Source organism: Ursus americanus, chromosome 4, assembly GCF_024610735.1.
Source record: "Ursus americanus isolate L20-20 chromosome 4, mUrsAme1.1.p, whole genome shotgun sequence".
Lineage (NCBI taxonomy): Eukaryota > Metazoa > Chordata > Mammalia > Carnivora > Ursidae > Ursus > Ursus americanus.
This window is the reverse complement of record NC_142130.1, coordinates 69018378-69039988: the sequence shown is the minus strand read 5'-3', so window position 1 is coordinate 69039988 and position 21611 is coordinate 69018378. Positions and strand designations below refer to the sequence as shown.

The 21611-nt window shown below is 36.8% G+C and overlaps 1 protein-coding gene across 1 annotated transcript in view; it reads right to left on the bottom strand.

The window, feature by feature from the left end:
* Positions 1-21611, bottom strand: part of ROBO1 (roundabout guidance receptor 1) — a 764830-nt gene that overhangs the window by 474345 nt on the left and 268874 nt on the right. Inside the window, exon 2 of the mRNA XM_087861719.1 lies at positions 18814-18897. Within this exon, the coding sequence (XP_087717845.1) occupies positions 18814-18897 (84 nt within the window). The remainder of the gene's footprint in view (positions 1-18813; positions 18898-21611) is intronic.

The window sequence follows — 21611 nt, the reverse complement described above, 5'->3', positions numbered from 1 at the left end:
ACATGACTAAACATTTTTGTAAAGAAGACATCTAGATGGCTAACAGACATGAAAAGATATTCATCATCACTTACTATTTGGGATATGCAAATCAAAACTACAATGAGATATCACCTCACACCTGCCAGAATGGCCAAAATCAACAACACAAGAAACAACAGGTGTTGCTGAGGATGTGAAGAAAGGGGAACCCTCATGCACTGCTGGTGGGAATGCAAATTGGTGCAGCCACTCTGGAAAACAGTATGGAGGTTCCTCAAAAGGTTAAAAATATAACTTCCCTATGATCCCGTAATCATACTACTGGGTATTTACCCAAAGACTATAAAAACACTAATTCAAAGGAATATATGCACCCCTATGCTTATTAGAGCATTGTTTACAATAGCTAAATTATAAAAGCAGCTCAAGTGTCCATTGACTGATGAATGGATAAAGAAGATGTGGCATATATATATATATATATATATATATATATATATATATATATATATATTATTGTTAAATATATATACCATGGGATATTATTCAACCATAAAAAAGGAATGAAATCTTGCCATTTGCAATGACATGGATGGAGCTACAGAGTATAATGCTAAGCAAAATAAGTCAGAGAAAGACAAATAAGATATGATTTCACTTATACGTGGAATTTAAGAAACAAAACAAATGAATAAATGGAAAAGAGAGAGAGATCAAGAAACAGACTCTTAACTTAGAGAACAAACTGATGGTTACCAGAGAGGAGGTGAGTGGAGGGATGGGTGAACTAGGTGATGGGGACTAAGGAGGGCACTTGTGATGAGCACCAGGTGTTGTATGGAAGTGTTGAATCACTATATTGTACACCTAAAACTAATATTACACTGTATGTTAACTAGAATCAAAATAAAAACTTAAAATTTCCTTGAACTTGCCAAAAAATTTGTTTCAGCTGTAGAATACAGGTGTCTATTAAAAGGCAAAGTAACTTATTCCTGATAAAACAATCAAATAATTCCTTACTATATGTGAGAATGCTAGCTTGATATAAAAATATACCATAGAGTTTTTATTTCATGTTCTGTTTAAGTAATCCCTAAAACTTTGGTTTTAGTCAAATTGGTTTATTCTGATAGTTGCCTGCAAAGCAAATTTAAGTGAATATAGTATAAATGATTAAAATTACTAATTTTATAAACTATTTTTTCTTTCATGCTTTGAAAACTCCAAGATACATCTGTATAAATGTCTCATTTTTGTAAGGCAGGAAAGTAATGAGAACGTTACAGCTACTTGTGTCAAAAAATACACTTCTGTAACTGAAAGGTGACCTTGTTTTAACTTTTCTCAGCATTTCATTTGTTCACCTAGTCACTTTTAAGCACTGATAACAAAATCCCAACGCCCATTCAACTTTACAAAGTTACTGTGGTTATTCTATTATTTCCATTTGAATTAAGTACCAGAGAAATGTATTAAATTACAATAACAATTTGTTTCTAGAAGCTTCTTTTTAATCTCATTTTTATCTTAAAGACAGTCAATAATTATTGGGTTCAATTCTGAATTTCTCCTTATACCACTTTTTCTCCTTGTACAACTACTATTGTTAATAGAAACTTAAGATAGAAATAGATTTAAAAAATAGGTTAAAACTAAAAGGAACTACAAGTACACAAAAAGATGTGGGTGTCTCATCTCTAGTTAGTTCAGAATAGTGTCTTGGTTAAATTATAGAGTGAATGGTCTGAAGGATTCTCTTCAGAACACTGTCACTAATGAGGATTTCGGTGGCAAATCCCTATTCTGGAAATGGTCATTTTGTTCCGTACAGTTCTTTGTGAAAGGGCTTTGTGTGTCTCCATTCATTCTTTTTAAGTTGAAAACATCTAAAATTGCATTTGAAAAAGGATAATGAATGAACATGTGCTCATAATAATCATACACTGTATATATTTTAAATCATAAATAGAATGACAGTGTTTTATGTAGCTCTTCATATTCCTGATCTTAAGGTATATCGGAGTGTCTCATTTTTTTTTTTAATAGAAAAATCAGTTTTAGGCATTTGTTCCTGGATTAAGTCATTAAAAACTGAGATCATGTCTGACCTGAAAGGACATAAAATCCCAGCACATCAAGATTTAAATCTTGGACAAAAGATCTTTTCTTCTTTCTTTTGGTTGTATTTTAACATAGCTGTGTCAATTTAGAGAGCTTTCACCAAGTTTTAATACATATTGTTCTTAAAATGCAGATGCTAGCATAAAACGTAAAACAAAGTAGGCATGTTACGTAATGGAATCTGGTAGAACTGCAATCATTCTTTAAAAATCAATGTTAATAATTATTTTAAACTCTGTAACCTCACATTATGAAATATTTCCTGCATGCAGAAAACAACACAAGTAGAATAGACACTCATTTACATATCACATAAACAACTATTCAATTTTTGCCACCTTTGTATTACATCAATTTTAAAATAAAAACCAATGTGTGCAGATACGGCTTTAGCTGTACTCCTGACCCTTTCCACTGGTCACTTTCCCAGAGATAACTAGCATCTTAAAGTTGATGGAAATCATTCCCAGGCCTGTCTGTATATTTTTACTGGATATATACGGTTCTCTTATTTTGTCTGTAAAATTGAAGTGTTATACTTAAGAAATAGAGAGATCATTATTAGTAGTTTTTAAAAATTTTATAGAACCAACTGAAGAGCCCTAGAATAAAAATCGCCTAAGCTGTTGCCTAGACTTCAATCTTTAAAATTGATTTGGGGGGAATAAAAAGCCCTTTATGTAACAGTTATTATGAAGTGTTCCATTTTTTTTCATGACCTTTGTTTCCCACTTGTATAATTATTTATACCGAAATTCATTAGCCTGCTCCTGAAGAGAAGCACTAAAGGCTATATAAGTAACCACGGGTTAATTGGATAACTGTGGTAATTTGAAAGCTTATACATGCTGACTTCGCAATTATTAATAATACATGAAGCTTACTACGGATAACCCCTACCTTGGTATGGGAAGCAACTGACAATAGAGACTAGCTTCCCTGGATTTGATACTTGTGGCAAATCAGAAAAATTGCCATAAGCTGTTTCTGACTCAGTTTCCTCATTCACAAAATAGAGATAATACAATGCACTCTGTCAGCTTTCATGAGGATTCTAGGAGAGGCTGCCAAATAAACCACACTAAGTGCCCATTAGATGTAAGTTATCCCAGTGAATGTGGGTTGGGTACACTTTATACTTTCAGAAATAATATGTAAGTTACTGGCTCACCTACAGACTTGGAAACGTTAAATATAAGAATTTTCATTGACATGTTGCCTCTTGATATCCCATTTCTTGGTTGAGGCATAACAGCCTCACTTGTGGACTCCCTGAGTGAATCTCTCCTGTGGGTCCTTTTATTTTATTTTTTAGAGATTTATGTGTTTATTTGTGTGTGTGTGTGTGTGTGTGTGTGTGTGAGAGAGAGAGAGAGAGAGAGAGAGAGAGAGAGAGAGAGAAAGAGAGCACACACACAGAAGTAGGGGGAGGGGCAGAGGGAGAAGGAGAATCCTGAAGCCCACTTCGTGCTCCCCTGGGAGCCCAACGCAGGGCTCCATCCCAGGACCCTGAGATTATGACCTGAGCCAAAATCAGGAGTCCTCCGTTTAATCATGATTTTAAAGGCCCAGAATCTCTTTTCCTAGTGATTTTGTAAGCACCTAATTGCCTGTATTAAATCCTTTCTTACTAAAGTGTCTAGAATAATTTTTGACTTCTTTATCTTCAACTCACCATCCAGTGCAGGCTAACGTTGGCCATAGGACCTTCAGGATGAGAATCTGGGATTTATTACCTGTATGATTTGAAATGTGATTTGTGATTCCAAGTGACTGAAACCTGAATACAAGCAGGAAATGAGACCTTTGAGTAAATCTTAGAAGTTCTCGTCACAAAAACAAAAACTACCTGTGGTGACGGATGTTAACTAGACCTATTGCAGTGAGCATTTGCGATTTGTACAAATATTGGATCATTATATTGTATACCTGAAACTAACAATGTTATATGTCAATCATATCTCCATTAATTATTAAATAAATAAAAAGACAAATACAAATAAAAAAGGGAAATGAGACCCTGGCTGTTTGTAAGATAAAGTGACATGTGAGTACTGTGATGCGTCACCTGTGGGCACCTGGCATGGAGTGCCAGCTGGGGCAAGGCTTTGGTGACCTGAATGATTCTTGCAGTAGGCTATTATAACAGTAATAAAGAATACAAGGACTTTGCAGGTGGGCTGTCTGCTTCTGATTCATAGAATCATTTAGTGAAGTGATACATGCAGCATTTTAAATTCTTGGCTCAAGGCACAATCAGGGGCATAAAGAATGTCTGTTGACTTGTAGCTTTGGGGCCATTAAATCTAAAATTCTGACTCAGTGTTGCTGGAGTGCGGTCTTTCACGTGAAAATGTAGAGCACTGACTGGGGAAAGTGCAGGAACCTGAAAATGGAGTGGAATTATATGGTTGGGTTCAGATTACCTGAGCACTCCAAACCCCTCAAATTCCACTCATCTTTCCTTGCCAGCAGGTAGAGCCCTTTCTTCTCATCAGATAAGGTTGGATGCTTGGAGACGCTGAAGGATACCCATTCGCCTCGTACCCCACTCTAATCCTAATTATCTCAAAAGCAAAGATCAGATTCCCAACAGATCACAGCCACAATACTTAGCCTAGAAAGAGAAGATTTACTGGATTTTGCTAATTTATACCAACAGAAACCTGGGGAATCTCTATGGGATATGATTCTAATGTGCTAGACCAAAAAAAAAAAAAAAAAGGAGAAAAATAATTTTAAAGTGGCTGCATTTATTAATATGGTTGGATTTAACAGAGTTCTAGAATCAAAGGGCTAGTTTGAACAGCTGGAAGTGGTTCTAGCTGTATGCTTGGTATGGACTGAAACTTATACTCAAATGACGTGTTTAGTAAATAAAATTTAGATGCCAGAAATTCTTTGGCATAATGGAGAGGGAAGAATGCATGTGGCTATCAAGCACTTGACATGTGGCTAATCCAAATCAAGATGTCCTTTAAGTGTAAAATTGTGCAAAAATATGTAAACTATCTCAATAATAATTTTTATATGGATTACATATTGAAATAATATCTTTTAATATTAAGTTAAACAAAATAGAATGTTAAAAACAATTTCATTTATTTCTTTTTACTGTGTTTTAAAATATGGCTTCTAGAATATTTAAAAGTAACATGTGCTTTACATCTGTGGTGGGCATTTTATTTCTATTGTGCTGCTGCAGAGGGATTCAAATGTTTGAGTGGATTTATCATTTGTGACATACTCATCTTCTTACTCGATCTTTTAAAAAAAGGGCCCAGAAGACAATCCCTTTAACAAGGCATTCGGTATTATACTTGAGAGAGGAGCTCCTGTATCCTTAACAAGCTTGGTGTTCGTTCCGTAGGCTAGTAATGAAGTGAGGAAGTGCTGCCATTGTAATTAGCTCTGATCTTAGTGTGGATGATATGGTTATGGAGTGGCCAAGGCCAAATGGTAGCGGTTAACTACCAAAGACAAAGTGTGTATGGTTTTTCAGTAGTCAATGGACTCCCAGTGATATTTTGCTGTGGATTATAAATGATGATTCCTTAGAACTGAAATAGTTGTGAAGTTACCAAAGTATAATTGAGTCTAAATTTAAAAAATCCTAGGTGTGGTGAAAAAGACCTGACTTGAGTCACGTGTTAGATGTGTTAGATAGTTAGGGCCCATCACCCAATGAGCAGATCCTGAGCTCTTGCCCCATGCACAGTCTGGGAACCCCATAACCATAGGAGAGTCCAGATAGTTGTGAAAAGGGACCATGTGACACAAATTTATGTGCTAAAAGCTTCTTTCCAGACTTCCCTAAAAGAAGCCTATTTATCAAGAAGTCAGATTTAAAGAAAGGGAAATGCAGACTATTTGATATGTTAATACCCACAGATCAAGGGGCACCTGGGTGGCTCAGTTGGTCAAGCTTTGGGCTCTTGATTTTGGCTCAGTTCATGATCCCAGGGACATGGGATCAAGCACCTTGTCAGGCTCCATGCTCAGCACAGAGTCTGATTGTCCCTCTCCCTCTCTCTGCCCCTCCCCACTGCCCATGCACATGCTCTCTCTCTCTCTCAAATGAATAAATAAATCTTAAAAAAAAAAAAAATCTACAGACCCAGAACACTATTTTGTTTCCTTAGTCATATGACTTAGTTTTATCCAAAGTTCATCAGCTGGTGTGCCTGAAAATTCATCTGTGGCAATCTTCCCAGTTATTGAATACATGGCTGAATTAACAATTAGCAGAATAGCACATTGTTTCCCTGATCCATTGAATGAACACCTTTTTTAAATAGTAGGAAGACCTTAGAATCGCCACTGTATATAAAATCAAAAAAATAAGTGAAGTACCATATCCTCTATCAAAACATAAGCCAGTCAGTGTCAATTTCAAGGACTTAAAATATATAGTGGGTATTTGTATTTATCTTAGTCCAATTAGAGTTTCCTTTGTCCTGTTCAAATGAGAAGTCCCTGAGAATGACAATGATTATTGTATATTTAATTAGATGAAGATTTAAGTGTTAAAGTCTATTTACTAGAGAAAATCAACAGAGACCCTCACACAAAAAATGCAGCTACTATTATGGTAAATGCATTTCTCTCTCCCCAGTAAATGAACAATATCAGAATAATCTTGCTTTTACTTTGGTAGGCATGGTACTGCATGTTCACTGTCTTATGTAAGGGCTACATCAACTCTCTCTCTTTGTGTCTCTGGAATCTTTACCACAACACTCTCCCCAAACCAATATCCTGATCCACTAGATTGTTGAAATTTTGCTCATAGATCTTGGTGAACAGTAAGCAGCAGTTACTTGATATGTCTTTGTAAGGTATACACATTTCAAAGGATGGGAGATGTACCCCTTAAAAATTTACCTTATGCATACTATCCCTGTGAATTTGTGGGGGTCATGTCAGGATATTCTCACCAAAGTGAAAGATAAATTGCTACTCCTTGACCCACATTTTTCAGCAAAGTGTCTTCTTGCTGGGTATCTTTGGATAATGGAGGAAACATATACCATATTTGGGTGAGCTATCCCTTCCTATTTGCCAACGACCCATAATGCTCTTCCTTTTGAGTGTGACCCAGAGCAAGAGAAGGCTGTTCCACTAATCCAGCTTGCACTGCAAAACAGCTCTCTTATTTGACTGAGTAAATCCAATTGTGCCATGATGGGATGTTGTACAGTGCTTCTGGTATTCTGATAGTAGAATCACAGCATAGAACACCTATGACTTTAGAGAAAAGCAATGACCTCTTTGGAAAACAATTAATTTTCTTTTGAAATCCAGTTTCTGATTGGCAACTTGGGTTCTAGGAGTGATTGCTTTTCTGATTAGGGGAACCTAAATTCCTCCCCAGTTCATGCAACCATCATCAACTGGGTGATGTTTGATCCTCTAAGTCAGAAACTGGGTACGCACAGCAGCATAACATCATCAAGGGGAGTTGACATTGACAGAGCAAGATGAGGCTCAATTAGTTTCTGAAAGCACAAAATATTGCATGTGCAATTAGCTTCCATTTGTGATGCATGTGTTCCTGCTAACTGCCACCTTTTCCTTGATCCATACACATGGCTACCTAGGGTGTTTCTCATTATCAGCTGACAGGGGAAATAACCAAGCTGGATACTCATTCAGCTCTGCATGATATGTTGGCATTGGTTGGAAGTGGACTGCTGCTGCCTTGTATCCCATACAGGGGTGCCATGAAGGACAATAGGGAAAGTAAATCCTTACTGTGGGAAGAACTTCAGTGATATGACTGGTCATCCATTCCCTGGAAGGAGAGATGATGAGAGATATGGACCTAGACTGATTCAGGAATAATAGCTAAAAGGTTGAATGGATGTTTGGGGTGTTAGAAAGGAGAAGTTTGAAGAATACAAAACAAGAAAATCTGGGCAAAAGACTAAGAGATGAATGCTTTGAAATGAATTCAGAATTGATTTCAGCGAACACTTAGAAATGAGCATGTGTTACATAAGGGTCTTTTAATAGCAATGTTGACCCAGATGTCATTCAGCTCCTTCCTCCATGTCCCACTGCTTGCACAATTGGCTCATGAATTCTGTGTTCAGGTAGCATAAAGGGAAGTTTTGTGTGGGTTTAAAGACATAGTATTACTCTCAACAAAACTGAATGGTCACCATTCTGACAGCCCAATATGCCCATAGAGTAACGCTGAACCATCAATATGAGACCACAGCATATGAGGTCCATCCTGCCAACCTGGTGGTAGGATAGTTATATTGAACTTTCCTCATGGGGGAGGGAGAAGTGATATATCTTCACTGGTATAGATCTATGAATGAATTCTTTCCTTTCCACCATGCTTTTGCCAGACCCACCATCTGTGCAATCACCGTATGCCTTGTTCTGTAACAGTTTATCATGCATAACATGGCTTTTGAACAAAGAAACTATTTTTCAGCAATGAATTGAAAGAAAGGACTGACTATAGGCTTCTGTAACAGTGGAATGATCAAACTGAATATTCAGTATATTTAGTTATGGAACGATTTGGGTGCCTTATGAAGTTACGTTTCCTTCCTCAAGGAAGGGGCCAATGTTCTGAACCAATGACAAATTCCTTGTTTCTTCATTGCTAGTCTGGTAGTGATTAGTGTTGTTCTCCAAGTATTTCCAGTTCTCCCTCCTCCAAGTGCCATTATAAGATTGCACTTTCCTATTCTGTTGGTTAGGTGTGTCCATGTGACTTTCTCTGGATAAATAAAGAGCAGAAGTCACTCCTATGGACAAACTGTTGAAGTCAGTTCATGACTGTTCGGATTGCTACTGTAATCATGGAAGCCTGTGTCATGGTGGCATATCTGTTAGCCTGGGGAATCTGAATGATTACGTTGAAGAGTCCCCTCCGCTGTGTCATGCCTTAGTGAAACATACGTTTTTGTTGCGTTGCCTTGGGAATTTTTTTTTTTTTTTTGCTTGTTATTACAGTATTACTTGCTATAGTACTCCCCTACAGCTGTGATACCAACACGTAGCTGATTCAAAAGTTTCTTTGCAGCAATGTACAATAATAGTAGAATGTTTTACTTTTATAGCAAACACTTATGTACTGATCGCATAGCCCTCTAAGTATTAACTTTTTGCAATGAGCTGAAGTTAGACTGATGTTCATGAACTACACAAGAAAAATTCTATAGGAATAAATGTAAGAATTAAAAATGGTCATTGCCGGGGCGCCTGGGTGGCACAGCGGTTGAGCGTCTGCCTTCGGCTCAGGGCGTGATCCCGGCGTTGTGGGATCGAGCCCCACATCAGGCTCCTCTGCTATGAGCCTGCTTCTTCCTCTCCCACTCCCCCTGCTTGTGTTCCCTCTCTCGCTGGCTGTCTCTATCCTGTCGAATAAATAAATAAAATCTTTTAATAAAAAAAAAAAAAAAATGGTCATTGCCTTGGGGCACCTGGGTGGCACAGTGGTTGGGCGTCTGCCTTCGGCTCAGGGCGTGATCCCGGCGTTATGGGATCGAGCCCCACATCAGGCTCCTCCACTATGAGCCTGCTTCTTCTTCTCCCACTCCCCCTGCTTGTGTTCCCTCTCTCGCTGGCTGTCTCTATCTCTGTCAAATAAATAAATAAAATCTTTAAAAAAAAAAAATAAAAAAAAATAAAAAAAAAATAAAAATGGTCATTGCCTAAAATTATCTCTAAAAATTAGAGATTAGGAAGAGTTAGCCAATTATCTTTCAGTTTCCAAAAAATTAGTCAGTCACCCAATATTATTTCCTTTTTATGAATCAGAAAAATCCAAAACAAAAAAACAGGGGGATGATTTGCATAGTGAAAGTGAAAGTAGTGCAGGAATGTGAAAGTAGTGCAGGAATGAGATTCCACCCTTGACTGTGTTCTGACAGCTTTTGACGGGAAGTCGAGTGTCACAACATTGACATGTACAGCTGAGAAGGCTTCAAGCCTGTGGCATGTCTTTCTGAGTTACTAGGGAGTCATTTCGAAAACCAGGCCCCTATAAGCATTGTGGAGAATAGTTAAGCTAAAATACTAATCGTCTTGCATAAATTGCTGGTTAAATAAAGATTCTTATTGAATTATCCAGATAATAAGGTATTTGCTTTACGTAGCTGCTACGACAGATGGATTTAAAAAAATTTTTTTAAATTTCTTTAAAAAACTTTTAATCTGAATTTCTTCTGTCTTCAGGACATCAGCATACTTAAAGAATGCCTGCCTACTTTATTTTTCTGAGTATGTTCACTTATCTCTATATGACTAAAATTTGCCACTTTGGGTATATTTTAAAAATCAAAGCATTCTTTCAAAAATTCAAATCAAAACTATTCGTAAAAAGTATTTTTTCCACTCAAATTTCTAATTGAAGTAAAATGAAATGCAATTTTCCTATAAAAATCAAGGCTTTTCCATTTTATATAAGCTCAGACACTGTACTCTTTCTTCCCACACCGTAGAAAATAAAAATATTTAACTGCAAAGTTCTCCATACTGAAAATATTATCAAATACTAAGTACAGTAAATAGTACATGCCTTAGTCAACATCTTTTTGGAACGATTTAAATTTCCAAAATGTTCATGAAAAATTCTAGAATTAGAATTAGTGTCACCAATATGAGGACAACATAAAAATTGCTTAATTCTTAAAAAAGATTTATTTACTTATTTTAGAGAGAGACAGAGCATAATTGGGGGGGAGGGCAGAGGAGAGAGAGCATCTCAAGCAGACTCCACACTGAGTGCAGAGCCCTATGTGGGACTCGATGTCACCACCCTGAGATCATGACCTGAGCTGAAACTAAGAGTTGGACTCCCAACCTACTGAGCCACCCAGGCACCCTGTAATTTGCTTAATTAAAAAAAAAATAATTGAGATAAATTGCTTTAAACTGTTCTTTCAGAGAATCCTGTTGTCATTAGAGCTCAGCTTACTTTTTATTTATTTTTTATTTTTATTATTACTTTTTTAAGATTTTATTTATTTATTTGACAGAGAGAGATAGCCAGCGAGAGAGAGAACACAAGCAGGGGGAGTGGGAGAGGAAGAAGCAGGCTCCCAGTGGAGCAGGGAGCCTGATGCGGGGCTCGATCCCAGGACCCTGGGATCATGCCCCAAGCCGAAGGCAGATGCTTAAGGACTGAGCCACCCAGGTGCCCCTCAGCTTACTTTTTAATGCTCAAATCTACTTGAAGCTTCCATGTCCCACGTCCCTTAAGCTTTGGAAAGACAGATGTAGGCGTATCTGCTCTCTATTGTCAATAATTGTGAAAATGAAACCATTTTTTTCCCTTTTTCTCTCAATTCAAGAAGACTTCTGGAGTATTACACATAAATTTAGCCCATGATCCTAATCTTCTGTCTCATTTGCTTCCTTTCACATTTTTGAGAATTGGCAAAATTGTCTAATAGTCGAGGTCACTTAAATCACAAATTTGATGGTTTTATAATTCTGGGGGGAAAAAAGCATGTATCTCTTTTCCTTAACTACTTACGACTAACTCAGTGGTTAAATTGATGTTATATATTATTCCCAGTATGCGTCTATAGCAAGTAGAAATGGATTATTTATTATTTTAAGAAATGTTTTTATTTTTACTTATTTTTTATTTTATAAAGGTTTTATTTATTTATTTGTGGGGAGAAGGAGCAGAGGGAAAGGGACAAGCAGACTCCCCACTGAGCATGGGGCCCCCATGTGGGGCTTGATCCCACCACCCTGAGATCATGACTTAAGCCACAACCAAGAGTCAGACACTTAACTGACTGAGCCACCAGGCTCCTCAAGAAATGTTTTTAAATTTCCTACTATACATAAATTAATCCATAATTAATGCACAAGCAGGCAAACAGCATGTTAATGATGGGGCCACCATATACGATGATCCAGAGAGGAGTCATGTGTGATGTTGATCTCAGCAGAGATTAGATCTCATACACTTCCACGTACCTAGTACAAGGTTCTCCCCAGAACGGATACTCAATATGTGAATTTTGTTTAAGTAAGTGAATAAATGATTATCCAGGAATTTCATAGAGAGTAAAATGGTCATCTTACGTGAACTTGTAAATTAGCATGTTCTTTTCTAGAGCCAAATATAAGGTACTTTAGGGGAACCTGACTGGCTCAGTCAGTTAAGCATCTGACTTTGGTTCAGGTGGTGATCTTAGGGTCCTGGGATGAACCCTTCTTCAGGCTCCCTGCTCAGTGGGGAGTCTGCTTCCCCCTCCCCTCTGCCCCTTTCCCCTCTCCTGCTCTCTCTCTCTCTAATAAATAAAATCTTTTTTTTTTTAAAAAAAGTACATGTAACCACTAAAGTAGTGTTAGTTTTATTTTATTCTGCAGTTTATTTTCCTGCACTCTCTCAATTCCTAGCAATTCTGTGAAATATTTTAAGTTAGAAAAAACACTAAAAGTTGGATTTGGGAGACCTTAAGTCTTTACTGCTAAATATCTGTATTATCTTGGTTAAATCATGATAGCTATAAGGGTTTTCATTTCCTCACTTGTAAACTGATGATTTTTGTGTAGATTTCTAACACTTTATCCATATTTTGGGAGCTGCAGACATATAGTAGAAAATGCAATTGACTAGAATCAGAAAAATTGGCTTGAAATCTTAATTTATGAAGCTCTGAATATCAGAGAATGAGGAAGAGCTTTCAGAAATTTAACAGGTAGGGGCGCCTGGGTAGCACAGTGGTTGGGCGTCTGCCTTCGGCTCAGGGCGTGATCCCGGCGTTATGGGATCGAGCCCCACATCAGGTTCCTCCGCTATGAGCCTGCTTCTTCCTCTCCCACTCCCCCTGCTTGTGTTCCCTCTCTCGCTGGCTGTCTCTATCTCTGTCAAATAAATAAATAAAATCTTTAAAAAAAAAAAAAGAAATTTAACAGGTAATAAACAAATACAAAATATTTCTAAAAGTATTGGTAGATAATAAATATCAAGGATGTTTCCCAGAAAGAAAAAGGGAGAGGCAAACCAAGAAATAGACTCTTAACTATAGAGAAGAACCTGATGGTTATGGGGAGGGGGGGTCGGATGGGTGAACTTGGTGATGGAGATTAAGGAGGACATTTGTGATGAGCACCAGGTGATGTATGGAAGTGCTGAATCACTATATTGTATACCTGAAACTAATACTACACTATGATAACTAACTGGAATTTAAATAAAAAACTTAAAAAAAAGAATGATTCCCAGAAAGTTGGAAGGAAAATGACAAATAATTAGAAATTAGGAAAGAAAAGAGACTTAATGAATCAACCTAAGAGGTCCACGGCCTAACAGCAATTCCAAAGGGCAGCAGACAATGCAGAGATTTGGCATTCTCAAGAAATAATTTAAGAAAATTTCCCAAATGGAAATAAATGATTCTCCTATTTATTTGCAAGGCCCCTCAAGTACCCAGCATAAGGAAGAAAAGCAAATAAACAACAAGCAAAAATGGACAAGCCACAACAAAGCACATCAGAATAAAACTTCTTTATTTTTGATGTTTTTAAAGTTCTATTATGATGTGCTTTCTGGATACAAGGCTTCTGTTAACAAGGAGATAAGCCAGAAAAGAGGAAGACATGAGATCTAGGAAATAGGAGATCCACCAAAAACAAATGATGAAAAAAAAATTTCCAGGTCTAGAGAGAAACCATTCATTTTGGGACAAAAAGCACAGAGTACTCAATGAGGAAGATGTCTGGAAAAACCTCAGGCTGGTGGAATATTAGATAGGATTAAGCATTTAGGAAGTTTAAAAATGCAATTAACTGCAGAAAGTAAACGATCTCATACAAAGGAAGAATAATATATAATTGCAATTATAGTATTTTACTTGGCTCTGTATAAGATTCACCCAGGGAAAATTTGCTTTGTCATACCAATATAAACTTAATTTAACAAAGAATGTGCTAGCAAGAGAATGGGTAAAAGAAAATGTCTAAAACTGACAAATCAAGAATCATTTGTGGATGTATATTATTTAAAAATAGAAAACTATCAGAAGACACATCTAAAAGAGAAAGAAAAGCGGTTAATGGAAGCAGGTTCAAGGATAGGAAGGTGAATTAGGACCCCCTTCTTTTGTTTAAAGCTTTTGTCCTATTTGATTTTTTTTAAGAAAACATGTGCATTAGTTAGTGTGATAATAATGAACCTAGGGTAAGAATTAGCAGAGCCCTAAAATGTTGGTGACCAGAATGGTGGTGTTGCATACGACAGCAGCTGAGCTCTTTAATTTCTAACTGTGTGCTCAAATCTAGCTTGTAGCCACAACCTCAACTTCTCATAACCTCTGTAATGTTGGAGAAAGCATAGTTAATCTGGGACTAGTTCTGTTCTAGAGTACGGAGGCAGATGCTAGGCACTGTTGCTCTTAATAATGGCCCCTTCCTGAGAAAGTGGTGATGAGGATTAAATGAACTACTGTACGTAAAGTGTTCAGAAAATTGCACTGCATCCATGACGTGATAATAAGGGCTGGTTATTAGTATCAATACATACATTCGTAAAAATGCACATGCCATGATGAAAATTTTGTTTGATCTTAATTGTGAAACTGTGCAATTAAGAATGTAGAGGGACAGAAGAATCAATGTTGCCATCAATTCATAGTTATTTGTCAAGATTTCTAAACATGAGGCAAAATATGTTTTGGGGATTGCTACCGGCATGCATATGGGCAAACACACTAATTTGTCCAAGATTTTCTTTCTTAATAGGAGAGCATATATTTTGTTTCCTTTCAAACAGAGTTATAACCAAACTTTACTTGGAAGTAGTATTAAGGGGTAGAAGACTCTGTTATGCCCATTAGAAATGAGTCTGGAATTTCTGACATTCCATGGCTAGATTTTTACTTCAACTGATACTGCTATGACTCTGATAATTATTCAGTTTTAGGATTTTTAAATTTGCATTTAGCTTTGCTTCCATTGCACTACTGTAAATATAGAAGTCTAATCCTTAAAACAGACCTATGGAGATAAGGCACAGTATTTTATTTTTATACATAAAATGGGGACAAATGATATATTTTAGGTATTATAAATAAAATTTACAGACTTTTTGGTACTCAGAAAAAAATGGATGAAGTTTATTTCTTTTCTAATTAATGATTACTACTTTCTAAAAGATTAAGAATGCTACTAGGAAGTCAGTAGCTCCTACTTATTCCCTGACTTTTTATGTATCGATAAACTTTTCTTCCAATTTTCTGTCACTAACTAAAGATCTACACGGATTATATGTATATTTCAGACATTTAAATATTCTTAAACATATTACTTAATTTTTTGCATATTTGTGAAATACCATATGCACTTCCAGAGGTCAAAAACAATGTACTCTTTTCAGGTGCCCCTTTAAAAAAAAATCATTGATTACATATTCAACAGCTTTGGAATGATGTGTGTCTGACCCCACAAAGTGCTGATTTGAAACCCCATTCTATTGTTCTTGCAACAAAGGCTATATACACTGTGAACTGCTAAATAATCCCCAATATTTATGACAGGCTTTGTTAAACAGGAAATGGTCTACTTGTCTAAATAATGCACAAGTCCACTTTAATAACACATCACCATGCTGCCTCAGAAATTGTTCTGCATTCATAAATTAGTAAAAGAGAGACTGAAATGTTTTCAAATCTTACCTGGCTTTATAATATTGTGACTGATGATGGTAAGGAGAAAAGGAATTGAAGAGGAACACTTATACTCTTTAGGTCGGTATGGCATATGGTTTAAGCAGCAAGTACTATTAATAAGAGATTACCATTCATTGACTAGATCATGAATAAAAATATTAATTTATGTGTATGATCTGAGATCCATGGATTCTACTTTGATGGGCCAATTTGATAGTGATGGTACCAAATGGTTTGAGTAGTAGAACAGATGTAGTGACAAATTAGCTTGCAGTGGAAATTATACTCTATGTAGTGGTCAAACAAGAGAATTGGGGGGGTGTGAATATGAATTTTAGTGAACCGGTGCTTTCCTTTTGGGACTGTTTCATGTTCCCTCCAAAATGTTTCCCAGAATTGTACAGATTCCTCTGGGAAGATTTCTTCTTTATATACATGAGTGTTAGGGGAAGAGAGAACAGTCTCACTTGTCAGCTCAATGAAGTGAAACAACATGTACAAAAAATAAACATCTGGTACATACAATTTTCCCAGTCATTTCGTGATATTGTGCAAAATATATAGATCCTTCAGATAATACCTGGTGTACTGACTTGTTAACTCTCATAAACATTTATCCTGCAACTAACTCATATCAATGATTTATTTGACAACCGCTTTGTGTATTCTCTATGTTCCTTAATATTTCTATTTTATTTCTAACAATGTTCTTGCTGCTATATCCAGAGTTACTAAACTCCAGATATACCATAGACGATTTACATTAAATATGTAAAAATGTTCCTGAGCAGATAGACCATCTCACTTCCTTCTGAACTGAATTTCCTTTAATATAAAGATTTTATCAACTCAATTTCATGTGATTAGACTAAAGGGAACTCACACACACACACACACACACACACTCACACATACCCGCACATATGCACACAAAATAAATCTATTGGTAGTTTCAAGTAATACTTTGCACAATTACTTCCACCTCAGAGCTACTGGGATCTTTATAATTGTTATCAAGCAAACAAAAACCATTTTTTCTTATTTAATTTTTTCTTATCACTTCCAGTGGAGGTTTTAATGAGCAAAGAAATGGCCAATATGCAAGTGAAAGAGACAAATAACATGTTTAATTCATACAGTAGAAAAAATGTTCCTGACTAATCAAGAATTTACTGAAACAAAATATCCAGAATGACTTCCTTTGATACTAGAGTTCACAAACAGTTATAGTCTCAGGAACAAAATTATTCAGAAGATTGTTTTCCAGTCACATCACGTTAATGTGCTGCTTTAATTAGTTCCCTTGTAGAATATAAAGATAATTTTATGAGTTCATTACCTCATAATAATTCATCTCATATGTTTAATAGCAGAAATCTGATTACTGATTAACCTAAGGAGGAAAAATAAATAGAAATAAAAAATGTTTTAAATGCTACATTTAATCTCAAGTGTATTGTTATTAAGTTCTCTTAATTCAATGCTCCAACATGATTTATGCATTGGAGATACATAATTTTCAGGAAATCCATAAAAGACAAAGAGCAAACCCTATTAGTGTATCTAAACAATGCAGTTGTTTAGACTGGGTGAGCACATGGGACTACAAGTAGGATTCACTGGCAAATGAGGAGACCCATGAGAAAGGACACTACCTCTAATTCCTCCTTTCAGACGGTGAACTTCCTTGGTATCTATGGTATTAAGAAATGACATTTACAACTCTTGTGCTATAGCTAAGTTTCTGGAAAAGTATCATACCAGCTCCCTCACCATCTAACCACCAATGGGCTTTGATTTGTCCTTTAATCTCAGTTCTCGGGTGGAAGAGAAGAGAAAAATGAGAATGAGTTATCCATAAGACTAAAATAAATAAAATAAATATTAAATTGTTTATAAAGATGTTATTAATTTTGGTACTTATTCCAACTGTTTAAAACATGAAATTGTTTAAAGGGAAGATAATATTGGAGAAAATTATGTCTATGAAAATAGCGAGGATGCTTCTAAAGTAGCAGTTTATTATCTTTTATAATGTGAAATGTCTGTTGGATTAGTCTCTTCCTAACACAGTCATCTAAGATTGTAATGATACAGAAGACTTCTCTAGTTGCTTCAACACACACACACACACACACACACACACACACACACACGCACCCCACAAACCACAGCTCACAACCTAGCAATCTATGGAGAACTGTGCTAATAAGAACTAATGAAAAGAACATAATAAATAGCTGCTATTACAACAAGACCTCTATTACATCATTATCTGATTCAATGGGCTATAAGTGATGTGTTTTATTCTTTGCCTTTATCTAAAGTTGTAGTCAGATTCTCTCAGTTAGATGTGTAACTTATGTGATTATATTTAGAACTACACTTACAAATGCAGCATGAAACATTTATATATTTCCAAGGCAATCATTCTTAGACATTCATAATGTGAATTATTTCCAACACATCCAATTAGTTAATTTTTACTCTAATGCCGGTGTACACATGCATCTACTTAAAATATGGTTCATAGGTAAGGTAACAATAAGCCCATGCAAACACAATCTTAAGATGTAAGTTGGTAATTATGATTGCATTACTCTTGTTAAGAGTTTGCTTTCTGTTGTTTATAAGTCTACAAGTGTAACCAAAACAAATGAACAAACAAAAGCTACAATAATTTTGAAACCCAATTACTTGCAGATAGTCATTTCTTTAGAGAGCAATTTAGTCAAATATTAAATCTCTAAGATCATATGACATTATCTGCCTACATAAGTTAGCAATATCCGAGAAGGATTCTTTTCTATTAAAAATAGACAATAAGAAAGCATGCAGTGTTTATGTTAAATTTCTTCTCCCCAAAGAGTTGACTTTAGCAATATGACCTCCCAGCAGAAGAATGAAGTCTGGAAAATGAGGACCAGAAGTTGTAGTGGTTGTTAGCGGGAAACAGGGATGAGGAGATAATTTTACACAGGTGGTTGATGATTGATGGAGGGGAGGCATTTTAGGAGGCATGGACAGTTAGTATTTGGGAAAGAAAACACTCTACCTGTATAGCCCAGCGAATTGTCATCATTATCAGAGGTGGGGATTGGCGTCCCGTTGTCGTTCCCCCTCTCTAGGTCTTCAGGGTCTGTCGGAAACAACACCAGAGCTGCTGATGGGGTCACAGTACTAAGGGTAGTTGCCATTTCGATCACAGCATGTCCAGACACAAGTAAATCCACATGTGACAGAAAAACACACAGGGACAACACACAGCACACTTCCTCCTTGCCCCTCCTGCAGTGTGCTAAGCTGCACGGAGGTCTCAGCATCCTGGCTTCCAGTTTCTATTCCTTCTCCTTAATTTCCCTAATTCTCTGCTCTGCCTGCACCTTTGCTGCACTTCAAAGCTGGCGGAGGGCTCTGACTGCCCTCTGCGAGGCGGCCAGCACGGACTGAGGGAGCATATGGAGGAGGGAGAGGGCAGGGTGGCTGAATGCTAGCATTGCTAATTTTCCACCTTATTGTTAATCAAAGCTATTGACTGTGATCACTCCCCATCATCGCTTCATCTCCTGCCAATTACAGACTCAAGGGACTGTACCTCATATGGGTGGGGGGGAGGGGGTGGGGAAAAATAGGGTCTTGTCAAATAACAGGGTGGATGATAAAAATGTCATACTTCTCCTGAGCAACAGTAAAGAAAGCAGTGTGCAACATCGTATCCTCCGGAAGGCAACAATTTGTCATCTTAAAGGACGGAGTTAAATTTACTGAAACGAATGCATAAGTAAAACAACACTTAACTTCGGACATTTCGGGCTGGATATTTTAAAACCTTCCAAATTGCTCGAGATTCTGTATCACAATCGTCCAGATAAGCATTTTCATTCCTTTATTCTTGTTTGTCTTGAATAAAAGGAATGCTTTTTATGCTTTTCACATTGCACGTGAATTTTCCTATGCAGAATTTTAGAAATGAGGCTAAGCGCGGTGACACTCAAGTTCTAATATCCAGAAGTTGAGTTGCAGCATAAATATATACAGAAGCCCAACGACACCACTTCTCATTTCACGAGTGCTCACTGTGTATGTCGTATCTATGCGTGTTCGATAAATATAGCAGAGTATCTAGCTTTGCAGCTGATAAGCAGACACAGACACAATAAAAGCCAAGTGTGTACCCCCTAAATTGAATAGCGTAGAGTCATAGGTCATTCATGTCAAGGTGTTCTGCAGGCTTTTTATCACCTTAAACAGCATCTACAGCGAATTCTTGGTCTGAGCACTGAAGGAGCACAGCTGTTTACTCGAGGAAAAAAGTATGTCACTTACGAACGAGGCAGTGAGTACACGCAGGTAATGCCCCTCTAGAAACATCACAGGGGTCATTAATTATGTGCCCCTGCTAGTTTTTTTTAGCTACATTGACACATTTTGTCTTCCACACAGCTCTTCAGGGATGATTTAGAAATTTTAAAAAGAGGATACAAAATCTAACGTGAGTCACTTCGTGGCTTTTGCATGTAGCGATTTATGCACTCTATCTCCCCGTTCTCCTCCCCAGCTTGTGTGTCATCTAATTAACCTGATGTGACTCACATGAAGAAAAAAAAAAAGGTGCGGTTCTGTGCAGACTAAAAGGAAATGCTCATTATTGCTCTATTCATCCTTGCCTTTCCAGGGATGGCTGTTGTCATATTTATCCTTAAAATCAAGTCTGGAAGTGGTACATCAAGCAAAGGGACCACTTTCTGCCCGCCTCCGCTCCCCCCCCCCCCGCCGCCCCTCCCAAGCCTGTTAACTTATTTGTATGCATTAATTGTTTAAGGCACTTTTAAGTCACATCAATAAGAGAGGGTGGGAAACAGGATTTTTTTTGTGTATTTTTCCCCAGTGGTAGCACAATGTTCTGCCACAAACTAAGTAAACTTACTCAAGCAAACTAACCAAATAAAAGAGGTTGATACAGGAAGATAAATAGAAGGTTCTGGTTCAAATGTATTAAAAGGCTTTTAAGGAGACCTCCCCTGCTTACCCACAATACTGTGTTAAAAGATAAGAAGCATTTAGTGTCACCTTAATTTTTCAGAGCAATTACTTTCAGTTACAAATGCAGCTTTTTGAAGGAAATACTACCTTTAATTTAAGATGGAATATTTTATTTAATGTAGATGCATACATTTGTAATCACTCTGTTAAAAATAAAATAAAAATCTATCCACATCCACAACGTGAACTCAGTTTGACTATACAGTATCATAAGACTTTTGCATGCTTTGTTATTGAATGTTCCTTGATAATAAGGATATTATTATGAAAGAAATAGAGATGAGGAGATGAGTTCACTGTCATTTCAAGCTAGATACTTAGATCTGTATAAAGTAGAATTTTTCCGCTATGTCTAACTTATCCTGAGTGTTTTCAAAATTCGCTTTCCTGTCCCCACCCATCACCCTTCTGACGCCTTCTTAGGCTCAGGGAAAAACAGACTTTGCATTAATCAATGAATCTTACCGTATCTATAAAGCACATTCTATCTACCCGGTATTGCCTTTAATTAAGAATATGCTAGACCTAAGGAACAAAAGATGCCATTTTTGCTAACTGCACTCACTTTTTCTTCTCCCTTCAGGTCAAAAGATAATTATAACAGGAAATAACCACTTTCTTCATGGCACGTGAGCTTTAGGACTAATTCAAAGAGAGTCCAAAAGATATTTATTTAAATGTTTTGTTAAATAGTATCGATTATGTGAACCATGGAATAGAACACAATGAGGCAGGAGATTTACAGTGTCTGAAGGAGGGAGGCCTTCTTGTACCCCAAGATTGAATTTAGGGCCATCCAGACTTGAATTA